The sequence below is a fragment of the Genypterus blacodes genome, unplaced genomic scaffold (assembly GCF_046128005.1).
Source record: "Genypterus blacodes isolate CSIRO-AG114 ecotype Tasmania unplaced genomic scaffold, CSIRO-AGI_Gbla_v1 ptg000327l_1, whole genome shotgun sequence".
Lineage (NCBI taxonomy): Eukaryota > Metazoa > Chordata > Actinopteri > Ophidiiformes > Ophidiidae > Genypterus > Genypterus blacodes.
The window spans coordinates 1-20,000 of NW_027467113.1; the positions used below are offsets into that span (position 1 = coordinate 1).

Here is a 20,000-nt window from a genome sequence, read left to right on the forward strand (position 1 = left end):
CTCACCCCCTCCCTCTCCCCCTCCCTCTCTCTCACTCTCTCTCCCTCTCTCTCTCTCCCTCTCTCCCTCTCTCTCTCTCTCTCTCTCTCTCTCCCTCTCTCCCTCTCTCTCTCTCTCTCTCTCTCTCTCTCTCTCTCTCTCTCCTCTCTCTCCCCCTCTCTCTCTCTCTCTCTCTCTCTCTCTTTCTCTCTCTCTCTCTCTCTCTCTCCCTCTCTCCCTCTCTCCCTCTCTCTCTCTCTCTCCCTCTCTCTCTCTGGCCTTATTCAAAGCGCTCTAATTAATCATCCTTAAATAGATGGACAGGGCCTATATTAGTGACGGAAGTCTTCAAACACTACGCACTGTTTAATGTACAGATGGCACCACAGGCTGTGAGTGTGTAAACAGAGTAAAGTATGGGCTCACCTGCTGTACGTTATGGTTGCACGTGTTACAGTTGCAGCCTTGTTCATTGTCAGTAATTTGCTGTAATGGGCTGAATTTGCCGTTGCCTCTTTTACTGGAAGGATCTGTTTGCCGATGGTTCACAGGAGAAGAAACCTGACCTATTTCCAGTCTTAAGAAAGATGTAGAGCGAACGCAACCGCCAAAAGTAACTTAACCCTCCCTTTTGGAGCGATTGAGTAAGTTATCAATGACGTCAATACAAATCCAACTCATTTCAGACCAACCTATTGCATTTTGTCTGAGCTTGTTCAGACTTGGCAGAGGTATGTGCTACAATGTGTAATGTGTTGAATCGGCGACACACAGAACAGGCAGCAGGGAATCGAGTTTAGACTTTATTTGTACATTAAAGCATTTTAACAAGACTTGTAAATACTTCACACAATAAGATTTCATATAAATCCCCTTCACCTCTGGCGTCTTAGTCATCTTCATCACCACCAAGCATTTACAGTGTCAGCGCTTACGTGAACATCCAAATATTACTTTATTACTGATTTTTTTTTTACAAAACTTGTCTGAAGTGTGTGTGAGGTTATTTCTCTTAATACGTCACAGTGAAGCTAAATGTCTTAACACAGTTTAATGCCAGAAGGAACAAAGTTATGTCTTTGAAAAATAGGTTTAGAAAATGATGTATCCTTTCATTGGACCTCGTCTGGGAGATGCAGGATTTGGTCTCTTCCACAGTTAGTTGTCTAAGTTGTGTTGTAAACGCGGCGCTCTTTCCCTGTGAACAAGGAAGGTTTGGCTTCAAATAAGTAGCACAGCCCTCCGTACACGAGCGCCGAGATGCCAAAGCTTCTACCTGGCACGGCGTCACCGAGAAACAGCCTGCAGCCGAGCTGTGGATCTGCCAGGCGAGATCGGCTCTGCTAAACCTGATCTACATACGACTCTGCTCACATTTACTAATAGAATCACTCTGATAAAAGAATATATTGGATCAGACAGGAGACCTTTCCATGTCCTTATATTGCTCAGCGGTGGCATACAGGCCATGGATTTGTTTGAAGTTTCATGTAGACTAGAATACAACTCCATATCAGGTTTTAGGAGTGAATTCTGACACGTTTATTAAAGGTCCACGCCCTGATTTTGTTATATTGCACCACAAAACACCAAAACCAAACTAAATGCTGCATGGGAACGGCTCATAAAATCCCATTAGAGCTGGAAAATCTGCAGCCTAAATCCGTCTGCATCATCTCATCAAACCTTCAGATGTTCAGTCAGACCTCAACGCTTTGAACTCTTTGTAATTTGGTGCTTGTAGTCACCAGCGAGGGAAAGAAAGCAAGGGAAGGAATCACCCAACTGGACCTGACTCCTGGACTGACCTAGACAAACAATGTTATCTTTTGCCTTATCACGTCCCACGTCCCATGGTTCATCACTGAGATGAGATTCTATCATACTATGGGACATTTTGCACATCTTGATATAAATAATGAAATCTGTATAAAGGATAAAAAGAAATTGCTAAGATGTCAGTATCATTTTTAGATCAGGCCACAGCTGCCATTTGGATTTGGGAGAGAAATCTGCTTTGCTTTGCTTTTGTTTCAGTGCAAACAGAGCTGAGGCTGTCAAAATGTACTCTGTGACTCACGCTGCAGTCTGTGAAACGCTCCAAGGAAAATCATTTCCAACATTTAGCCTCTGGAGGACGGTGTGCAGATTATAAATGAAATTTAAGCAATTGTCCATCCAGAATCTTTTGTCTGAGTGTCAAACTCTCTTAAAGCTTGGTGTTACTTGCCATGTGTTCAGGCTTGAGCTCCTGAATAAGACATCTGCATGAGGGGAGTGAGAGGACTCTACTGAAGTATGATCTCAGTATCGTTCATTCATTCATCTGGATATTTACTTATTACTTTACTTATGCTAACTAATAACTGTTTCTTCTGGGGTTTCCCTGTCCTCGCTCCAGGGGCAGTTTCCTGTTTATGGATAGCCGCAACTCCTGATTGAAGACAGGTTAGTGAGACATCTATGAACGTTATCCAGATTATGACAAAGCACTAATTAAAGGTGTTAAAGGGGCAAATTGTAACCGACACAAATTCCTAGTCAACAGTAACCGCCATCACTTTCCATCAGTGAGAAAACAGGAAATAATTGAATGTTTGATCGTTAAAGGACAGATTCTGGGTGTGATATTGCTTTAAGAATACCATTAGCATGAGATAGCCTAGCGCAGCTCAAACATGGTCTCTTCCCACATTATCTCCAATGATAAATTGATGTGTTGAAAATATAACATCTAAACAAGTGTAGGACTGCATTTACAATAAGTATTTAGCTGTATAAGTAAAGACATACTATTATTATAGATATCAGTTAGGCAACACTTTTCACATATAAAACAGAATATAGCATAAATCTGTAAGCATATTGCTCGATTATTACATTCACAATTTCAAATCTAATTAAAACATTTAAAGTAAATGTTATTGATAAATCCCACCTTTATCCATTCGTTAATGTACATTCATCGCATTGAATCACTTAGTTATCTCAATGATCAAAATATAAACGCCAGACTCTGAGATGCACTGTAAAGGCGGAGCTTATTATAAAACGCGTACGTGTGTTTTTTCACTTAGGAGTCGTCGTTTTTAAAAGTAGATAAATGAAGTAGCAAACGCTTTAGCTACAGTGAGGTGGAACATGTGAGGAAAATTATTTGTTTATGAAAAAGCCTGAGAAACATCCACGTTAGCGGTTAGCGGTTAGCTGCTGACACACAATGGACACATTCAAAATGCTGCAGAAATCTGCTCGCTCACGTTTGGGTTACTTTGGACGGCGTAAGCGACAGATCTACAGAACTGATGGTGACTGTGTGTGAATGGATGAGTTTAGATACAGAATGATGTGAAGAGTCGACCCTTCATGTATTTACAGTGCTTGAAGTGGGCGAGTACTCACCGTTACGCAATACCTGCAATTGTTGCATGTGTTTCCTTTAACCATGTGGGCTTCTGCTCGCCCACCTACACAGAGTTTTGCACTCTTCTGTGTTTCTTAGTTTCGTTGTGGCCTTGCTGTCACGTTAGCTTGACTTGAGGTTAGGGAACTTGCTAGTCTCAGCTAGCACAACCTCAGGTTGGCGGTGTTAACAATAAGAGCCGCCTGAGTGTTGCCCAAAGGAACAAACAGCAATCTAACACATCAACCTCATTTGGTCTGTTTTATTTTCCATTAATTCCTTTCAAAATAAAAGCTGTCACCCTGTAATGAAAATCTTAACTTAATGTAACTGTTTTGAAAGTGATCTGATCAAATCTTGTATAATAATCTAAACGTTATTTGGAAATGATTGTGGTGTACAACAAACCAAACAAACTCTGTAACCCCACAGAGAAGCGTCACTCCACTCTGAATCACCCAATCTCCATTGTTTCGCTCCGACGCGCTTGGATGGACAATAACGAGTGCAGAGTGCAGATCCACTTCAAGCACTGTACATGTATCAGACTGAACAGTTCAGAACACACTTACGTACTTCAATGTTATCAGTCGCTGTAGTTCCATATGTAATCTTAATCTGACAGTTTCTGTTTAGACTGAGCCTGAGTGTCTCTGCACACCCCAACATGAAAATCATTTATATTACAATCCACTCTGTCTCTTTCATAATAAGGCCGACTGATGCAGCGTGTTGTGTTGGCGAGTGAAAGGGAACAACCAGCGAGCCTTTTCTGCAGCCTGCCGCGCTTGATTATAAGAAGGCCATAGCAACAACACCTAGATACAAAAGTCTAAATTTATAGACAAAAATCTGTTGAAGATAACAGGATCTCCAGAATACGTTAGAAATGTTTCTGTGCCTCTCTGCCGCCCACCTTAAGGTGCTCAAAAGCCAAAAGGGCTCAACTAAAGCTTGCTGAGATCTGTTTCCCTTACAAATCACCAGTTGATGATGATGACGATGAAGACGACGAAGACGAAGTGGAGGATCTAAACGTCGTGAAGGTCACCGATGACGATGACCCCGGCGACGCCCCGTCCCTGTCTTTGTCCTTCCTGCTTCCTGTGCACACAGATCTCTGAGCAGGTTTAAACTGCCACGTCACCCTCTTTGTGATGGACAACTGCTCTGGGAATGCCCTCGTGGCCGTAGTGATGGGTTCAGTCGCCACAGGGCTCCCGGGTGTCATCGCCGCGTCAGCATCGTCTCCGGGAACTTCCTCCGAGTCGCTGTTGTCGTCTCCGTCCTGTTCTGTGAAAAGCTCGCCCGTCGCTTGAGGCTCAGCGGTTTGTCCAGAGTGCCAGTCTGAGTCGTCTGGTCGGCTCTCAGGCTGAGCGATGTCGCTGGATTTGTTAGCACTGACGTTTCTAGAGGAGCGGCTGCGTTCCGAGTCGGACAGGTCTGAGTCCCAGTCGCTGTCCCCTGCAACCGAGTCACAGCCTAACACCGACACGTCAACCGGGCCAGAGTCTGAGCTCTCTGAGTCAGAGTCCCTGTCCAAATGAGACATGAATACAAGAGAAATGAGTCTAATAGAAATGTCAACTGCTGAGAAACAAAGCATTAAAGTGATACGCAGACAAGCTTACAGAATGTTTTGGCTCTCAGGATAATTTTCGGCCAAATTGTCACTGATGTATTGTTGAGACAGACTGAGATGATTGTATTTAGAGTATCTGACGACAAGAGGTACTTAGTGTTCACATGCCAGGTCTGTAGGCCTTTGAATGAACTCTCTCTTTCTATCTAACAGCTAAACTGCTAGAGGACTCTGTTTACTGTTAATCACAGAGATAATCTTGTTCTACAAACACTTTTAACGTACCTGCCGCTGTATGGTGCAGTTCCAGCCGGGCCCAGTAGGAGGCAGTCTGGAGCGGCCAGATAGACAAAGCTATCTGTGCACAGGAAGTCACCTTCCTCACGTTTCTGAGGGATGACATGAGTCCACTTGGCGTCCTCCTCTGTGTGCGTCTGCTCGTAGTGTCTCTGTATCGCGTCGTGCTTCGATTCCTGATTGGGCACTTCTGTCGCCGTGGTGATGTCACCCTGGGAGTTGGGTCTTGCAGACACAGCGAGGTAAACAAAGCTGTCTGACTGGACAAAAGGGTCTAAATCGCCACAGTCCAGTCTTGAGGTTCTGATTTGCTGATTAGGATTCAGCAGCTGTTTGATTGGTTGTTTAGTGGGGGACCTTGTGAGGGGAGAGTCGGTTCCCATTAGGCTCACTGTTTTCCGGGGTGGGATCATACGCCTCTGTGAGGTGTCTGGAGTTGTGGAGCTCTCGATGTGAGATTGTTCCAGTGGGTTCTTGATAATTGAAACAATCCCTACTCTCTTTTCTCTTTTCCCATGCCCATCTTTCCCTCTCTCTTCTTCTCCCCTCATCTGTCCAAAACCCTCGTCTTCCCTTTCATCAGTTCCTTGTGCATCTTCAGTGTCGAGGAGCGACGGGTAGCACCACTGCAGCTCTGCACTCTCTTCCCTACCCCATTCCTTTAGCCCTCCATCTTCCCCATCCTTTTCCAGGGATGTACTGCTGCTGCCCAGGTCGGATCCGCTCCCTGGTTGGTCGCTGTCTGAGCCCGCCTCCTCCTGGCTCTGATTGGATAAGGACAGGAAGACGCCACTCGAGTCGGACTCCAAGGTTAGATTGGAGTCTGGGGAGCTGTCCTCTTTAACAGAGCTAGAACAATGACAAGGCAGCCAAATCACATCCCATGTGCCTGCAAAGACTTTTACATCCTACTGTCCCATAGTTACCATCAGCAACGCACAATCTAAGCTCTGTTATCATTTGTCAGACCAAGTTATCGTTAAGCTTATGCAACACAAAAGACAGGTTTGTAGCCCAGAGCAAAGCCCAGCTAACCCAAACATATGTGGCATAAATAGGATCAAACTATTACCAGAAACTAAAATAAAACATCATAATGCATCACTTAAAGATGCTCTACCTGCTTTTTACTAAATGAACAAGCACAATTAAAAAGATTAAACATAATAATTATTTGGAATTACCAATACATTAAAATGAAACCAGATTATTCTCATAAGGAACAGACCTGTGACATTGTTTCATATGTAAATCCATAAATTTCTTATCTCGACCTTTCAAGCAGCAACAAATCTTGTAATCTTGATTTTTATCTAAGATACTATCAAATGCTGTTACACACACACTCTACTCCGATCTGTTCTGTGTGCTGAGGTCTGCCAGATGTAAACGCAGCATTACTTCATTAGAGTATGAGGCAGAGTTCACCACTCTCACTCCAATTATGACGGGAATAATCACATAATCTGAGTCTCTTACTTATGCAGATTTCAATCAAATTAAGCTGTTTACACATTTGGATAAATAGTTTAATTGCCTTAAATGGAGGTTACTCAAAGTTTAAATGTGCATGTAAATGTGACGTCTATGTTGCTGTGTTCTCTCCTTGTTTCTAAAGATAGAGAGACTGAGCACTGGCCCCTGACTCACCTACAGAAGGAACATTTGTCTAGATATGGGTCTAGCATCTAGCACTTGCTATGATCTAAAATAATCGTATCAGATCTACAGTAAATCCTGCCTTCATTTCCACCTCCATTTTGTTTGATCCCAAATCAGTCAGGTACTTTATACTTCAGGATCTGGTTGTGAAGAGTTAAAAAGCAGTAGTTACCTTGTACTGGTCCCAGTGTCAGGCTTGGTTGACCAGTCAGCAGTGGGGCTCTCTGTGTCTGTAGCAGGTGAGGCCACCGCACTGAGCTCCAAACTGACCTGAGATCTGCTCCCAACACCTAAAACAATATGAAACATACAGCAACTTAATACTAATAAAGCAATAATAATAATAATAAACTTAATACAAAACAAACTGGAGAAGTAATTGAGACAGCATCTCATTCATTATTCAAATTGTGTTATTGTGGGAGCATAGGGCGATCTATCTACCTATCAGGACAGCAGCTTTCTCTCTCTGTGGCCCGGGGTGTGTTTGGTACATGTCCCCTCGCTCCCTCTGTGGCTCCAGGAGCGCCGGGTACAAGTCAGAGGAATCCCTGGTGGGTTGAGACAGGTCAAGGTGCTCCAGGTCAATGTCCAGCTCCCTGGCTCTCCTCTCCAACTCTGTCAGACTGAGCTCCGAGGCTGCAGAGGAAGGAGGGTGTGAACCTCCGAAGCCGACCGGTGGTCTGAGGAGAGGCCAACGCTGCAGGGAGCCAGAGCAGGAATCTGTATCACCTTCACCTCCTCCCCCTTTGTCCCAACTGTCATCCCATATTGTGTTGACCATATCGAGCACATCGTCCCAAGCCTCCGTCTCCTGTTCTTCTACAAATGTTCCACTCTCTCCTCCCACCACCTCGCCCACTGCTGCCTCAGTGTTTCCCTCTACATATTCTTTTCCATGCATCTCTTGGATTTCATCCTTTTTCCAAATCTCACTTTCCTCCATCTTTCGATGCTTCATTTTTCTCTCTTTTTCTCTCTGCAGTTGCTCCTTATTGTTTCTCATTTCTTCTTCTAACCGTCTGTCTGTGTTTTCACGTTCGTTTCCATCCTCCATCTCCTCAACAATAATCACCTGCTCTTTCACCTTGCTCACTTCCTCCTGTTTGTCTGTCTTCTCTCCATTCTCCTCCCTCTCGGTCTTCTCCTTCTTCTGTTCTCCTTGGTTCTCCTTACTCCTAGCTCTCAGGGGATCCTCCTGCTCTCTACAGACTCTCCATTGCTCTAAATTCTGCTCCTTCAGTGAAGCCCTGCCTACCAAATTGGCCCCATGACCTGATTCTAGATTGGATGGCTCCTTAAGTGAACATCGTCCCACAATGCTTGTTAGTGTGGCGTTCATTACACTTGACAGGGGGTTTTCAGAAAAGTGACCTGGATGGGGGTGGAAGTGTGGATGAGGGCGCCTTTTCTCCAATGCTGAGAGCACAGAGGGAAGAGGGGGAAGGATAGGGAGGTTGTGCAGTGCCCCACCCTGCCTCACAGTCCTCTTTCTCACAATGATTCGCCGAGGCCAGGTGGACTCAATGCCATCAGCAGGGCTTGTTGAGTCCAGACCTGGGAGTCCACTACTTAGTCGAGGACTGACCACACCTGGTCGGAGCCCTGTGGCTGTGCCTGGTCGGTTCCTTGAGCTGTGCTTGGATGATTTGTGTTTGTGTGATTTGGAGCCCTTATCAATGAAGGCGCTATCAATTTGATCAATGTTCACAGGCTTTTTCTCAGTTTTATCTACCGGAGCATTTTCAGCTTCTTCCCCAGCTCTGACACTTAACTGACATTCATCCATGATGTTAGTACTATTCTGGGTTTCAGTCCCAACACCAGTGTCAGTTTTAGTCGTAATCCCTGGTTGAATACTAACCCTGGTTTGTAGTATTGATTCAGGCCCAGCAGGAGCAATTTCAGCCTCAATCTTAAATTCTGCCTCAGCCTTAGCTTTCACTCTGGACTCAGTTGGCACACAAACCTCATTATTGACAGTAACATTAGTTTTACCTTCAGGTTCTACACTTTTATATTCACTTAATTGCTGCTGCTTAAAGCTATCTTTAGACTCAATGATAGCCTCCGTCTCCACAATCATTCCAGGACCTGACCCCACTCTAGTCTCAACTGCATCTCTAGGACCAGCCATCATCTCAGGTCTACAGTCAGGGACAGGTTCTGGTTTAGTCAAAACTCTTCCATTTCTGTCCCCACATCTTGACCCCTCTCTGGATCTTTCTCTATGCATACCTGGGGTCCCATTTTCTATTTCTACCCCAGATTGCACTTTTCCTTCTAAACCCCTCCCCCCTGTTTTCGTTGCCTGGGACCCCATTCTTGTCACAGCCCCATTTCTGACACTAGCCCTGGAGCTGTTGTCATAATTATTCCAACTTCCAGCTTCTTTTTCACTTTGCCCTCCAGGCCTGAATTTAGCTTCGGATGTATTGTCGGTCCTGACTTCATGTATTAACTGTGGCCCACAACCGGTTTTGCTGTCAACTAACACTAAACCTGCAGTCCCATTGTCATATTTAGGAATTTTACTTCCACCCACACTTTCAGGGCCAATCTTTGATCCAGCTCGATGCCTACCCACAGCGCCAGTTCCCATCCGGGGTGCAGCACTTGGGGACGGTGAAGGGGACGGTTGGGGGAGCAACAGGGGCGTTGTGTCTAAGACCTGGTCAGGCTCTAAAAATACAGAGTCTCTATCTGAACGTAGAGGAACGGGTCTGCCATACCCAAAGGTTCCAAATGTGGTCATCGACGTATCCCTCCTCTCCCTTTCTCTTGCTCTCTCCCTCTCCAGTCTCCCCCTTTCCCTCTCTCGCTCCCACTCTCTCTGTGCCCACCCTCTCTCCATCTCCCTCTCTCTTTCTCTTTGCCACTCCCTCTCTCTCTCACTTAGACCCCAGCTTTGATCTCTCAGATCCTGTTCAAGGTCATGGGCTGACAGTTCGACAAATGGAGTCCTGTAGGGGGAGCGTCGGAGCTCATGCGGTGGGGACAACCTCAGGCTTTGGGTCTGGGAGTAATGCCTTGGCTGGATGACATGGGGAGGTGAACATCTCAAACTCTGGGACTGACTTGGACGGGGCTTGGCAGGAGAGAAAAAGACTGGTGTGTGGTAACCAGAAGAGAGAGGTGAGCCAGAGAAGGGCGAAATTAGAGGGGAGTTGAGAGATGAGGACTGTCCCCCCGGGGGAGGGTATTGTCCTGGGTTAAGATACCCTCCCCCTCCTCTGTCTATCACTTCACCTCTGGAAACTTCCAGCTGGTTTGGAGGCGTCAAGACTTTCCAGGATTGCCGGCTATCTCTACTCTTTGTGCTGTCTCCATGGTGATGGTGGGAATGATGATGATGGTGTTTTTTCGAAGATGATGAAGTCACTCCTGGTGCGGAGAATGAGGAGACAGAGGGAGAAACTGATCGAGTGAAATTGCAGCCACCACCATCGGTGTCTTGATCCCCAATCTTCAAAGAGTCATAAATTACTCTTTCGTCCAGTCGCCGCACAAATGAGGGGTTAGGGGTTAAAGCCTGGGGCTGTGGATCAAACATGTCAGCAGGGGACCTGCTGACCCTGAGGGAGCCGCTCGCAGAGTAGCTATAGCTCCTGTCAATTACACTTCCCCCACCTTCTCGCCGTACAGATCCTCCATGGTGGTGATGATGGCTATCAATCTGTTGATTGATGCACATGGTATCATAAATGGACCGTTGGGGTATGTAGCCATCTCCGTAGCCCCCATCCATTGTCCCACCGCGCCCCCCCACCCCATCCCCAGCTCCATGTTTCTCCAGGCAACAGGAGCTCTTCCTGAAACACCCAGGACGACTAAGAGGCTTGCCCATGATTGGTCGGGTAGCTGATGGTGGGAGGGGCTGGCAGGAGGCACGTGTAAAATTTGAAGTATTAATTGTGAATTTGTTAATTGTTACAAATATGAGGAAAACATTTCACTGTATGCAAGAAGCATAGCAGCTGGTTTGTTTGTTAGAGCCACATCAAGACAGACAATTCATCAAAGTCTTAACTTAAAGTTCCCTTTGTCGGTTCATGAATCTTCTCTTTGATGAGCAGTTAGTAGAATCTTGTAATTGAAGCATTGCATTGTAGCAAAAAAAAAACTATCACTGTCACAAGGTCCATGACAAAAAAAATGATTCAGCTCCAAATCAAAGTTAGAAATTGAAAGATTATTTCAAACAGATTCTGTACCAAAACACAACAAAAACAAGGCAAGAAATGTCTTTGTCTTCCAAGTACGTCTTCTCTCCCAGCATCATCCAGGGTAGACAGCATTGGTTATGAATCCAGTTTATTTTTATGTATTTGTTATTATGATTGTTTGTTCTGAGCCAAGCTAAGTCTAATTGAGCGGTGTGTTTGTCAGCCAGTCACAGACTGACATAAAGCCCAGGACTGCATCCCGGCAGAGAATCCTCTGTCACTCTGGCTCGCTGTGATGATTACCATTGTTTCCCTGTAAAAAAGGAAATAATAAAAGAGAGGTGAATAAGACAGAAGGGAGCTTCAAAAAGTCTCATGCAGGCATTGCTGCATCATTCACACTCATCTCTACATGGGTATGAAGACTTAAAATACTTATTAAATAAAGAAGCCAAAGGTTCTCTTGTAGTCGTTGAATAGGTTTCCTTTTTTATTTCTAGTGCCGTTACTAGAGATCAGTTTCTAGTGTTGTCTGCCTGCGCAGGTACCAATGCCAAAACGTAGAATGAGACAAATAAAATTCAGGAGAAATCTTAGAAACACAGTTTTGCGTTAAAACATTGCTTTTCACTTTCTAAAACAGGTAAAACTGTTGCTACAGGCTACTCAGTGGAAATAGCATGTTTAGCTTAGCACAAAGACTGGAATAGAGGGAAACCACTAGCATCTATGAAATGTAAGAACCCCAAATCCCCAAACTATATTGTTAAAACATAGAATTTTAATTGGTTAGCACATACACCTCATGTCTGAGATACTGCAGACGTATTCACTAGCTAGCTTTTCCTGTTTTCTATTGACAAGCGTGACCCAATGACAGCAACAATACTCAACACTTTCCTAGTTTTTGGCTATGCTTGTTGTATCGCGTTACTTCTAGTTTTTGTGTTTAGCTACATTAAACACGTTAAACACAGGACGTTTCCTGCATTTCAAGGGAGCAGGAGACATTTTGAAGCCAGTGCTAAAGCTGCTCAACCATTTTTCAGGCCTATCTCAAAGGTAGGTTCAGGATCTACTGGTTCACAAGATCAAATATCGCTGATGGGACAACAGGTAATGACAGTGGCTACCTTGAGTAGACAGAGAAACAAAAATGTCTTGCTGCAATTATCAAAACCTGGAATTTGTTATAATGAAAAGCAATTACGATTTAAAGAATGTTTATGATTACAAACCAAATCAATGATCTCAATACCTGCAGCAGCACACAGAGGTGCAGTGGTAAAACAAAATGGAGGCGTTAGACAATAACATGGATGAAATATTGTCATCAAAATGTAAGCATTGCTTTCTGTCAGATAAAAAAGAAGTATGTGACTCAGTCTTGGAATGAGAGCACAGAATCACGTGTTCCTATCCTGGGAAAGTCCAAATTCAATTCCTAACCTCCAAATCTCAGCACACGTAAATTTTTCACAACTTTTCCGACTAGATGTTAATTAATGCAACAGCCCGTGCTGACCAAAACCAAAACGCCAGATTTGGCGTGATGTCGATATTCAGTCGACACTGATGACAACGCCAAAATCTAATACGAGATTTGGAAAATGTGTGCTTTATGTATTCATTTATTTACTAGATATTTTAAAATGTTTCTGTTGATACTTTTATTATCAATCGGACCAAATCTCTGCAGGCTGCCATCAACTAACAAACAGCAAAGCCAACAGCAAAGATTCACCAGTAAATTGACGATCATCAGCATAGAAATCAGTCTCCAGCAGAAGCTTTGAATAGAAACATCGGCTCCCTCTCTGTTCTCATCACTCATCAACCAGTCTAGAGGATTAAAAAGTTAAATAAGAATACATATCAAATCCAGCTTTCCACAATAGACCTGAAGTCTCTATACTAACCACCAGCTCAAATGAGATATCAGCACTCAGCACTACTTCATTTCAATCAAGCCTCAATGCTCTCCTAAATGAGTTAAGCTCCATCAAAGGGGCCCATTCACAGTTGAGAACGGTCCCTAGTCTGCCTCTCCTCTTCATCTTTTCAGCGTGCCTGCGTCTCCGGCATCATCTCCCGCTCCTCTGTTTCTCCCTCTCAGCGCCTCCACTGCCACCTGCTCTATTTTCCCACGATGAATAGAAAAGCCAGAACCTTATTAGCACGATCACAGTCATTCTAAAAGCCCCAGTCGGTCCCGAGCCTCCGGCAGTCCCTGGGTCCGTAACGTGCAGTCTGTCGCCGGTAACCTGCTGACAGTCTCCCTTAGACCAGCATCTTCATTTGTTTTCCTTACCAGCATCTCTGTCGTTTCTCTCTCTCTCTCTCTCTCTCTCCCTCTCTCTCTCTCTCTCTCTCTCTCTCTCTCACTCTCTGCTGTTTTTCTCTTTTTTCCTGCGTGTCGGTCTCTGTGCCTCCCTCCCTCCCTCTCTGCCTCCCTCTCCTCTCTGCTGTGAATCATGCCTTCTGTCAGAGGAAGGCTTTTTGACAAGCACTCACTCTGCCAACAACACACCAACGCAAAGCCTCCTCCTCTCCCTCTCTCCCTTTCACTCGCTCTCTCCCTCCGCTTTCTTGCTCCTCGATTCAGCCTCCCTCGGCCGATCCCTCTCTCCTTCCCTCTCACCCCCACCTCTCCTTCCTCCCCCCTCCCATTTACAATCCACACAGATTCAAGGCTTTAAGCGCTTCAGAGATGCAAAGAGACCAACTTCTTCTCCATCCATCTGCCTCTTCTTCCCTCTTCATCATCGCTCCATATCACCTTTCTCTCTCCCACATTTCTAATTCCTTACTAGATTTAGTCTGACCTGAGTGGGATACCCTTGGGAAATCATCATCAGATATTTAAGCAATGAGGTACCAAAGACAAAGTAATGATCTCCCTCTCTCTCTCTCTCTCTCTCTCTCTCTCTCTCTACCCTCCCACACGGTCTTTTCTTCTCTCACTCTCTCCATCCCTCTAGTAGCCCTCTCAGTTTGCCCTCTACCTCCCACACTTCACCTCAACATTAATGCAACACACATCAGTGTGGAGGTGGAAGAGAGTGAGAGTGAGAGAAACACTGGATAGTGGCACAGACTGTGTGCAGTGCAGTTAGAAAGCAGCATACAGAAGTGAGCAGCACACACGGCAACAGGAGACATTTGAGCATTTAGAACCAAAGATCAGCATGTTGACAATGATCGAGCCAAAGTTTACATACAAATAGTATATAGTCTAAATTAAGACTTTTGCTCAAATTAACCATAGATCCCTGTGTGAAAATCCAAACTGTGTTTAGTGTTGTATGTTTTTATGATCCAACATAATAAGAATTAAAATAACAATAACATTTGTTTCAACTTTTTTAATTTGGTATTCATGCTTTATTTTACTTCCCATGCTTTATTATGATTATTTTCCCGGATTTCATCTTTTCAGGGATTTGTTTACTCTTTTATATTATCTTTCATTTTATTTGAATAATTAGTAATTATTATTAATCACCTTTCTGATATAGTGGCTGTATAGTGGTGAGTTCAGGCTACTTAACTACAAAAATGTCAGAACTTAAGTATTTTGTTCCCTTCTGTGTCCCTCTGTGTCCCTCTGTGTCCCTCTGTGTTCCTCTGTGTTCCCTCTGTGTCCCTCTGTGTCCCTCTGTGTTCCCTCTGTGTCCCTCTGTGTCCCTCTGTGTTCCTCTGTGTTCCCTCTGTGTCCCTCTGTGTCCCTCTGTGTTCTTGGCTACATGCAGCAGAAGGTCTTACAATCTTCAGAGGTGATGCAGGTTCACAACCTGTTGCACAGTAATTTCTCTCGGGATAATAAACTTTTATCTTATCTTATCTTATCTTAAAAGTTCCTCCAATCTCAGTGATCTTTAATGGTCAAACTTTGAGGCCCATTGAAGTGGAGTGTGTTATACTTTAGCGCCCTCTAGCAGCTACTGTGATGAAGTGCAGCATGCTGATGAAGACCTGTGGGTGTGTTTGTGTATTTGTGAAACCAAGTTGTCACGGTAAAGAGTTTCAAGTGGCAAAAAACACGGACACGCACACGCACGCACGCACACACACACACACACACACACACACACACACACACACACACACACACACACACACACACACACACACACCGCCACCACAACCAACACCATCCCCGCCCGGGAAGCAGATGCATGCTCAACACATCTCTCATGTTCTCTCTCTCATGCGTATCACTCATCTGCATGTTTCCCTCCATTAGTGACCCCAGAGAGCATAAAGTTCACATCAGAGCGTAACAATCTGCAGCCTGGAGTCATGACGTCACACTGTCCGCCCAGAGGCTCCGAACTAACTCTTACAGTAAATGAATGGACGCGAATCATAAAGTTCATGTGAGGACACGCCTACTTTAGTAAAGTGTGTGTCAGCATTAAGAGAGGGGAGGGGAGTGGGGAGAGTGTGGGGGGGGGGGGGCTCGCAGAAGTTGTACATTCCAGACATCTGGAGAGGTTTAGAGGAGGAATAGTTTGAGCTCGGAGCTCGAACAAAGTTATAACGCGCGCATAGCCTTTCACACACACAGATGAGTGGAAAAAAAGAGTTTGTGAGTGTGTGATCGAGTAGGGGAAGTTTGACCAAAGTTCTCGACCTCTTCCTGCCTGACGATCAGCTCAGGAAGTTGAGACCCGAGCAGGGGGAGGAAGGGGAGGGCAGACAGACACACACACACACACAGACAGACGGACACGCGTTTCTCTCCTTATTCAGCCGCGATCCGCTCCGATCCACTGGAGGAGGAAGAAGAGGAGGAAAAGGAGGAGAGAAGAGGAGGAGGAGGCGGGGACACCGATGGAGCAGCAGCCGCAGATTGAGAGGCCAACAGGGAGCCGGACGCCCCGGAGAAGAAGAAGAGTGGAAGAAGTCTGATGGAAGCGAGCGCAGAGCCTCAGGACGCAGGGTGAGTGTGGAGGACAGGAGAGGGAGTGTGGAGGACCTGAGTGTGTGCGTGTATGTGTGTGTCTAGACCTGGACATGTTGGAAGAGAGAGAGGAGAGGGGGTCGGGACGGAGGAGCGGAGCAGGAAAACAGATGTGATGACTCAGACTGATATTTAGGTCAGTGGCCCGTCTGCGTGTCTGCTGAATAACAGATAACAGAGAACACGAAGAGGCCCCAGGAATTTCAAGATGAAACTGTGAAGAAAAGTAGGAAATAAGCAAAGAAGTAAACTCTGTGCGCGGTTCGATCCCGCTGAGCTCGGCGGAAAAAAAGCAGATTTGACCGCTAGAATGCAGAATATGATGAAGCGATGAAAGGGTTAAATGCACTTATTTGACTACTTTGCTTTACTTTTAATTATGCCTTTGTCTTATTGTACAACGTATTCACAATCAACAGTTTAGTATTGTTCAAATTCCCAAACATGATTATTGTCAATGAAGTTCATGTAGAAAACACTTTTGTCTTCACATTTTGAGTCTTTCTTTGAAAGCATAACGCTCTTAGCTTTCCTTCCTTCGTCGTTTGCTGCACGTTTGTTCATTGTGATGTTAATCATGTTGAAGTAGAAACTTCACCAGGCCGCTAAATATAAAGTTACAACTAAAAGTGATCAGGATGACAGATGATAACTGTTCCGGTTCAGTGGTGCGTTCAGGTGACGATTTAATGATAATCTTTTTTGAGGAACTGAAAGGAAATCGATGTGTGTGTGCGTGTGCGTGTGCGTGTGCGTGTGTGTGTGTGTGCGTGTGTGTGTGTGTGTGTGCGTGTGTGTGTGTGTGTGGGTGTGTGCGTGTGCGTGTGCGTGTGTGTGTGTGTGTGTGTGTGTGGGTGTGTGTGCGTGTGTGTGTGTGTGTGTAAAGACCAAATAAGTCTTATTTCTAAAGCTCCGACCCTGAATCCATCACAGCTGTTCAATGATGTATTTTTAATGCAGTGTTTAATTATTAATGCCTCATTCATCTCTTTCTCTGTTTGAGCTCATTCACCCTCAGTAAGATCGAGTCTAAACCAAAGCGTGTTGCCCTTCACCTCTGTGTCCATGTGGCTGTGATTGACACCTGAGGTCACAGACTGAGGGGAAGAAGAACGTCACATGTTCTGTAGCATGTTTAGAGTTTTTAACTTCAGTTTCTGAGGCTAATCTGATATTTATCAGACATTAGACCTCTGTACCAGCAGGACCATGTGACTGCTGCTGTACTTTCAGTCGTGTTAAAGACTTTGTTAGTTTTCCTTTGTTGTTTGTTTGTTTCTGTTTGCCACTTGTTGAATCTTTCAAAAGTTCAAACCTGATTTTAACAAATGTGATCCAGAATGATTCCTTAACATTTGAAGAAGGTTCTTTCTTCTAAAGTAACACACCAAAGTCAGTGGAAACACATCATGTATATTTATCCTGAACAGGAAAAGGAAACAGGAGGAAGAGGAGGAGCCTCAGTGTGACTGCACATGACTCAGGTCAGCTCCTCTTCAGGTTCTATCCAGGTGTTGATTCCTCCAATGAGCTCCACCAGTTTACAACATGTGAAGATGATAAAAGAACACCCGGCACAGTTTGTCCTTTAGCTGAGTTACTGAAGGATCATGGGACGGCTGAGACGCTTTCTAACGCGAACAAAGCACAAGTGAAGAATGCTGAGAGAGCTAGAACGGCTGGAAGACACAAAGAGTTCATTCTGTCCTCTTTATAGTCCTGGATCCGGAAAAGGAGACCTAGCTGCCTGCTAGCCGTATGCTAGCAAGAGTAAACCCAGCATTGCCTCTTCCACACGTAAATCCCTCACTTCCTGTTCCATAGAGGATGTTATGATTAGACCTCTGATCTCCTCCTAGTGTCAGATAATCTGGATAATGTTGTAAATCTGTCCGGTCGGCATGAGAAATCACAAAATACTGTGGCAGCAACAGGAAGTTGACAGCAGAAGAAGAAACATACAAACTGAGCTGGAAACAACATCACTTAGAAAGTCAAAGTAAAGCTTCTGTAGGTCAGAAAGTCTGCATGACTCTGGTGTGAGTGAGGCAGAAACACCTCAGGACAGGACAGGGTAGTGTTAGTGGGAACACAAGGACCAACGGAGAACCGGTGGTGAATGATGTCACGCTCAGGGGTCAAACCAGGTGTGACCTCCACAGCTGTAACCTGAAGCGTGTGTCTTCATCTCCTCCTCTGTTTTTGTGTCTCCACAGAGCGATGGAAGTCCCCTCCCCCCTCCCCCCGGCTGCCTGCGTCCCTACGTCTCTCCCTCCTTCCTCACCTCCTCTGCCCTCCTCTCAGCCGCCGGTGCGCCCGAGTCGACCCAAGCCGCCACCACCCGTGATGAAGCCCTCCCAGCTGCCCCCTCGCCCTCCTCTGCCCGGGCCCCCCTCCCTCTCCCCGCCTCTACACACCCCTGTGTCCGTTACCAAGTCCGCCCCTCCCCCTCCTCCACTTTCTGACCCTCCTCCTCCTCTTTTGGACCCCCCTCCTCTCTCTCCTCCTCCTTCAGAACCCCCTATTCACTCTCCTCCTCTTCCTCTTTCAGACCCTTCTCCTCTCTCCCCTCCTCTTCCTCTTTCAGACCCCTCTCCTCTCTCTCCTCCTCTTCCTCTCTCTGACCCCCCTCCTGTCTCTCCTCCTGCCCCTCTTGATCCTCCTCTCTGTCCGTCGCTTCCACCTCCTCTCTCCCCCACACCCGTCGCCCCGACCTCACCTCCCTCCGTCTCCCCTGACGTTACCCCTCCTCCTCCTGCTCCTCTTCCTCTGCTGTCCCCCGATCCCGCCCCTCCCCCCGCTCCTCCTCTCCTCCCTCCTTCCCCTCCGTCTCCCCCGGACCTGAGCCCCATGGACCGGCTGGTGCAGAGTTCTTCAGTGTGGCAGCCCAAAGGCCTCAGCCCAGAGGAAACCAGCAGCGTGTTGGAGAAACAGACGTCTGGGGTGAGACAGTCTGTTATTTACTACAAACACAGTTATTACAACGTTTCTGCAGATATCTATGGGCGTTGACACTGTAGTAGTGCATAAGTTACACACACACATACACACACCCTACTATTGGATCTGGATCAGTAGGACCTGGATCATTAAGTCGTCCTCAGATAGGAGCTCTATGTCTCCAGGCAGGGCGTCAAGCATGCAGCTGCTAGAGGTCGTTCAGGTTCATGTGGGGAGGTTTTCTAGCTCACATGCAGACAGAAATGCAAGTTTTTGGTTGTTGTTTGGTTGTTTTGGTTGTTAAAGAGGACTGTTTGTCCTCGGTGGAGGACAGATGGAGAACACGCAGCCCGTCTCTGTCCTCGCTTGGCTGCTCCTGGGCTGACAGCTTCGCTCCACTCGGGTGATCGTAAACCCTCGGGTATTAAACAGTTTGTGCATAAAAACTCCTTACAGCCGCTCGGTTCTTTATATGAAACCAGAAGCTTTATGTAGATTCCTGATTGACTTTAGATGCAGATTCATATGAAAGCTATCAGGCTGTCACATGTGACTGTTTGATATCTGCAGGCGTTCCAGGTTCAGAGCACCGAGGACGGCGGTCTGATGCTGTCAGTGCGTCTGGATGGACAGGAAGCGCCGCTCGTCCACAGCCTGGCCATCAGACAACACAAGACGTGTAGGCATCGCCCCGACCTGATCAGTGTGCCCACATTTGATTGACTGATGATTGATTAAAGCTCCAGATAGAAAGAACCACTGAAGATTCAGAGTTAAAGTTCAATCGTTTTCTGTCTCAGTTCTGCACTTGGACGGCTCCTCGCTGGTTTTTGATGACATCTTCAAACTGGTCAACTTCTATTGTGTCAGCAGGTAACACACACGCACACACACACACACACACACACACACACACACACACACACACACACACACACACACACACACACACACACACACACACACACACACACACACACCATTCTTTATTTCTATCTCATTTCC

The 20,000-nt window shown here is 45.8% G+C and overlaps 1 protein-coding gene across 1 annotated transcript in view; it reads left to right on the plus strand.

Annotated features, from left to right (window-relative positions):
* Positions 1–15,548: 15,548 nt before the first annotated feature.
* Positions 15,549–20,000, plus strand: part of rin3 (Ras and Rab interactor 3) — a 9,617-nt gene continuing 5,165 nt past the window's right edge. Inside the window, exons 1-4 of the mRNA XM_076137597.1 lie at positions 15,549–16,034; positions 18,272–18,998; positions 19,566–19,674; positions 19,796–19,868. Coding sequence (XP_075993712.1) covers positions 16,003–16,034; positions 18,272–18,998; positions 19,566–19,674; positions 19,796–19,868 — 941 coding nt within the window. The 5' untranslated portion in view covers positions 15,549–16,002. The remainder of the gene's footprint in view (positions 16,035–18,271; positions 18,999–19,565; positions 19,675–19,795; positions 19,869–20,000) is intronic.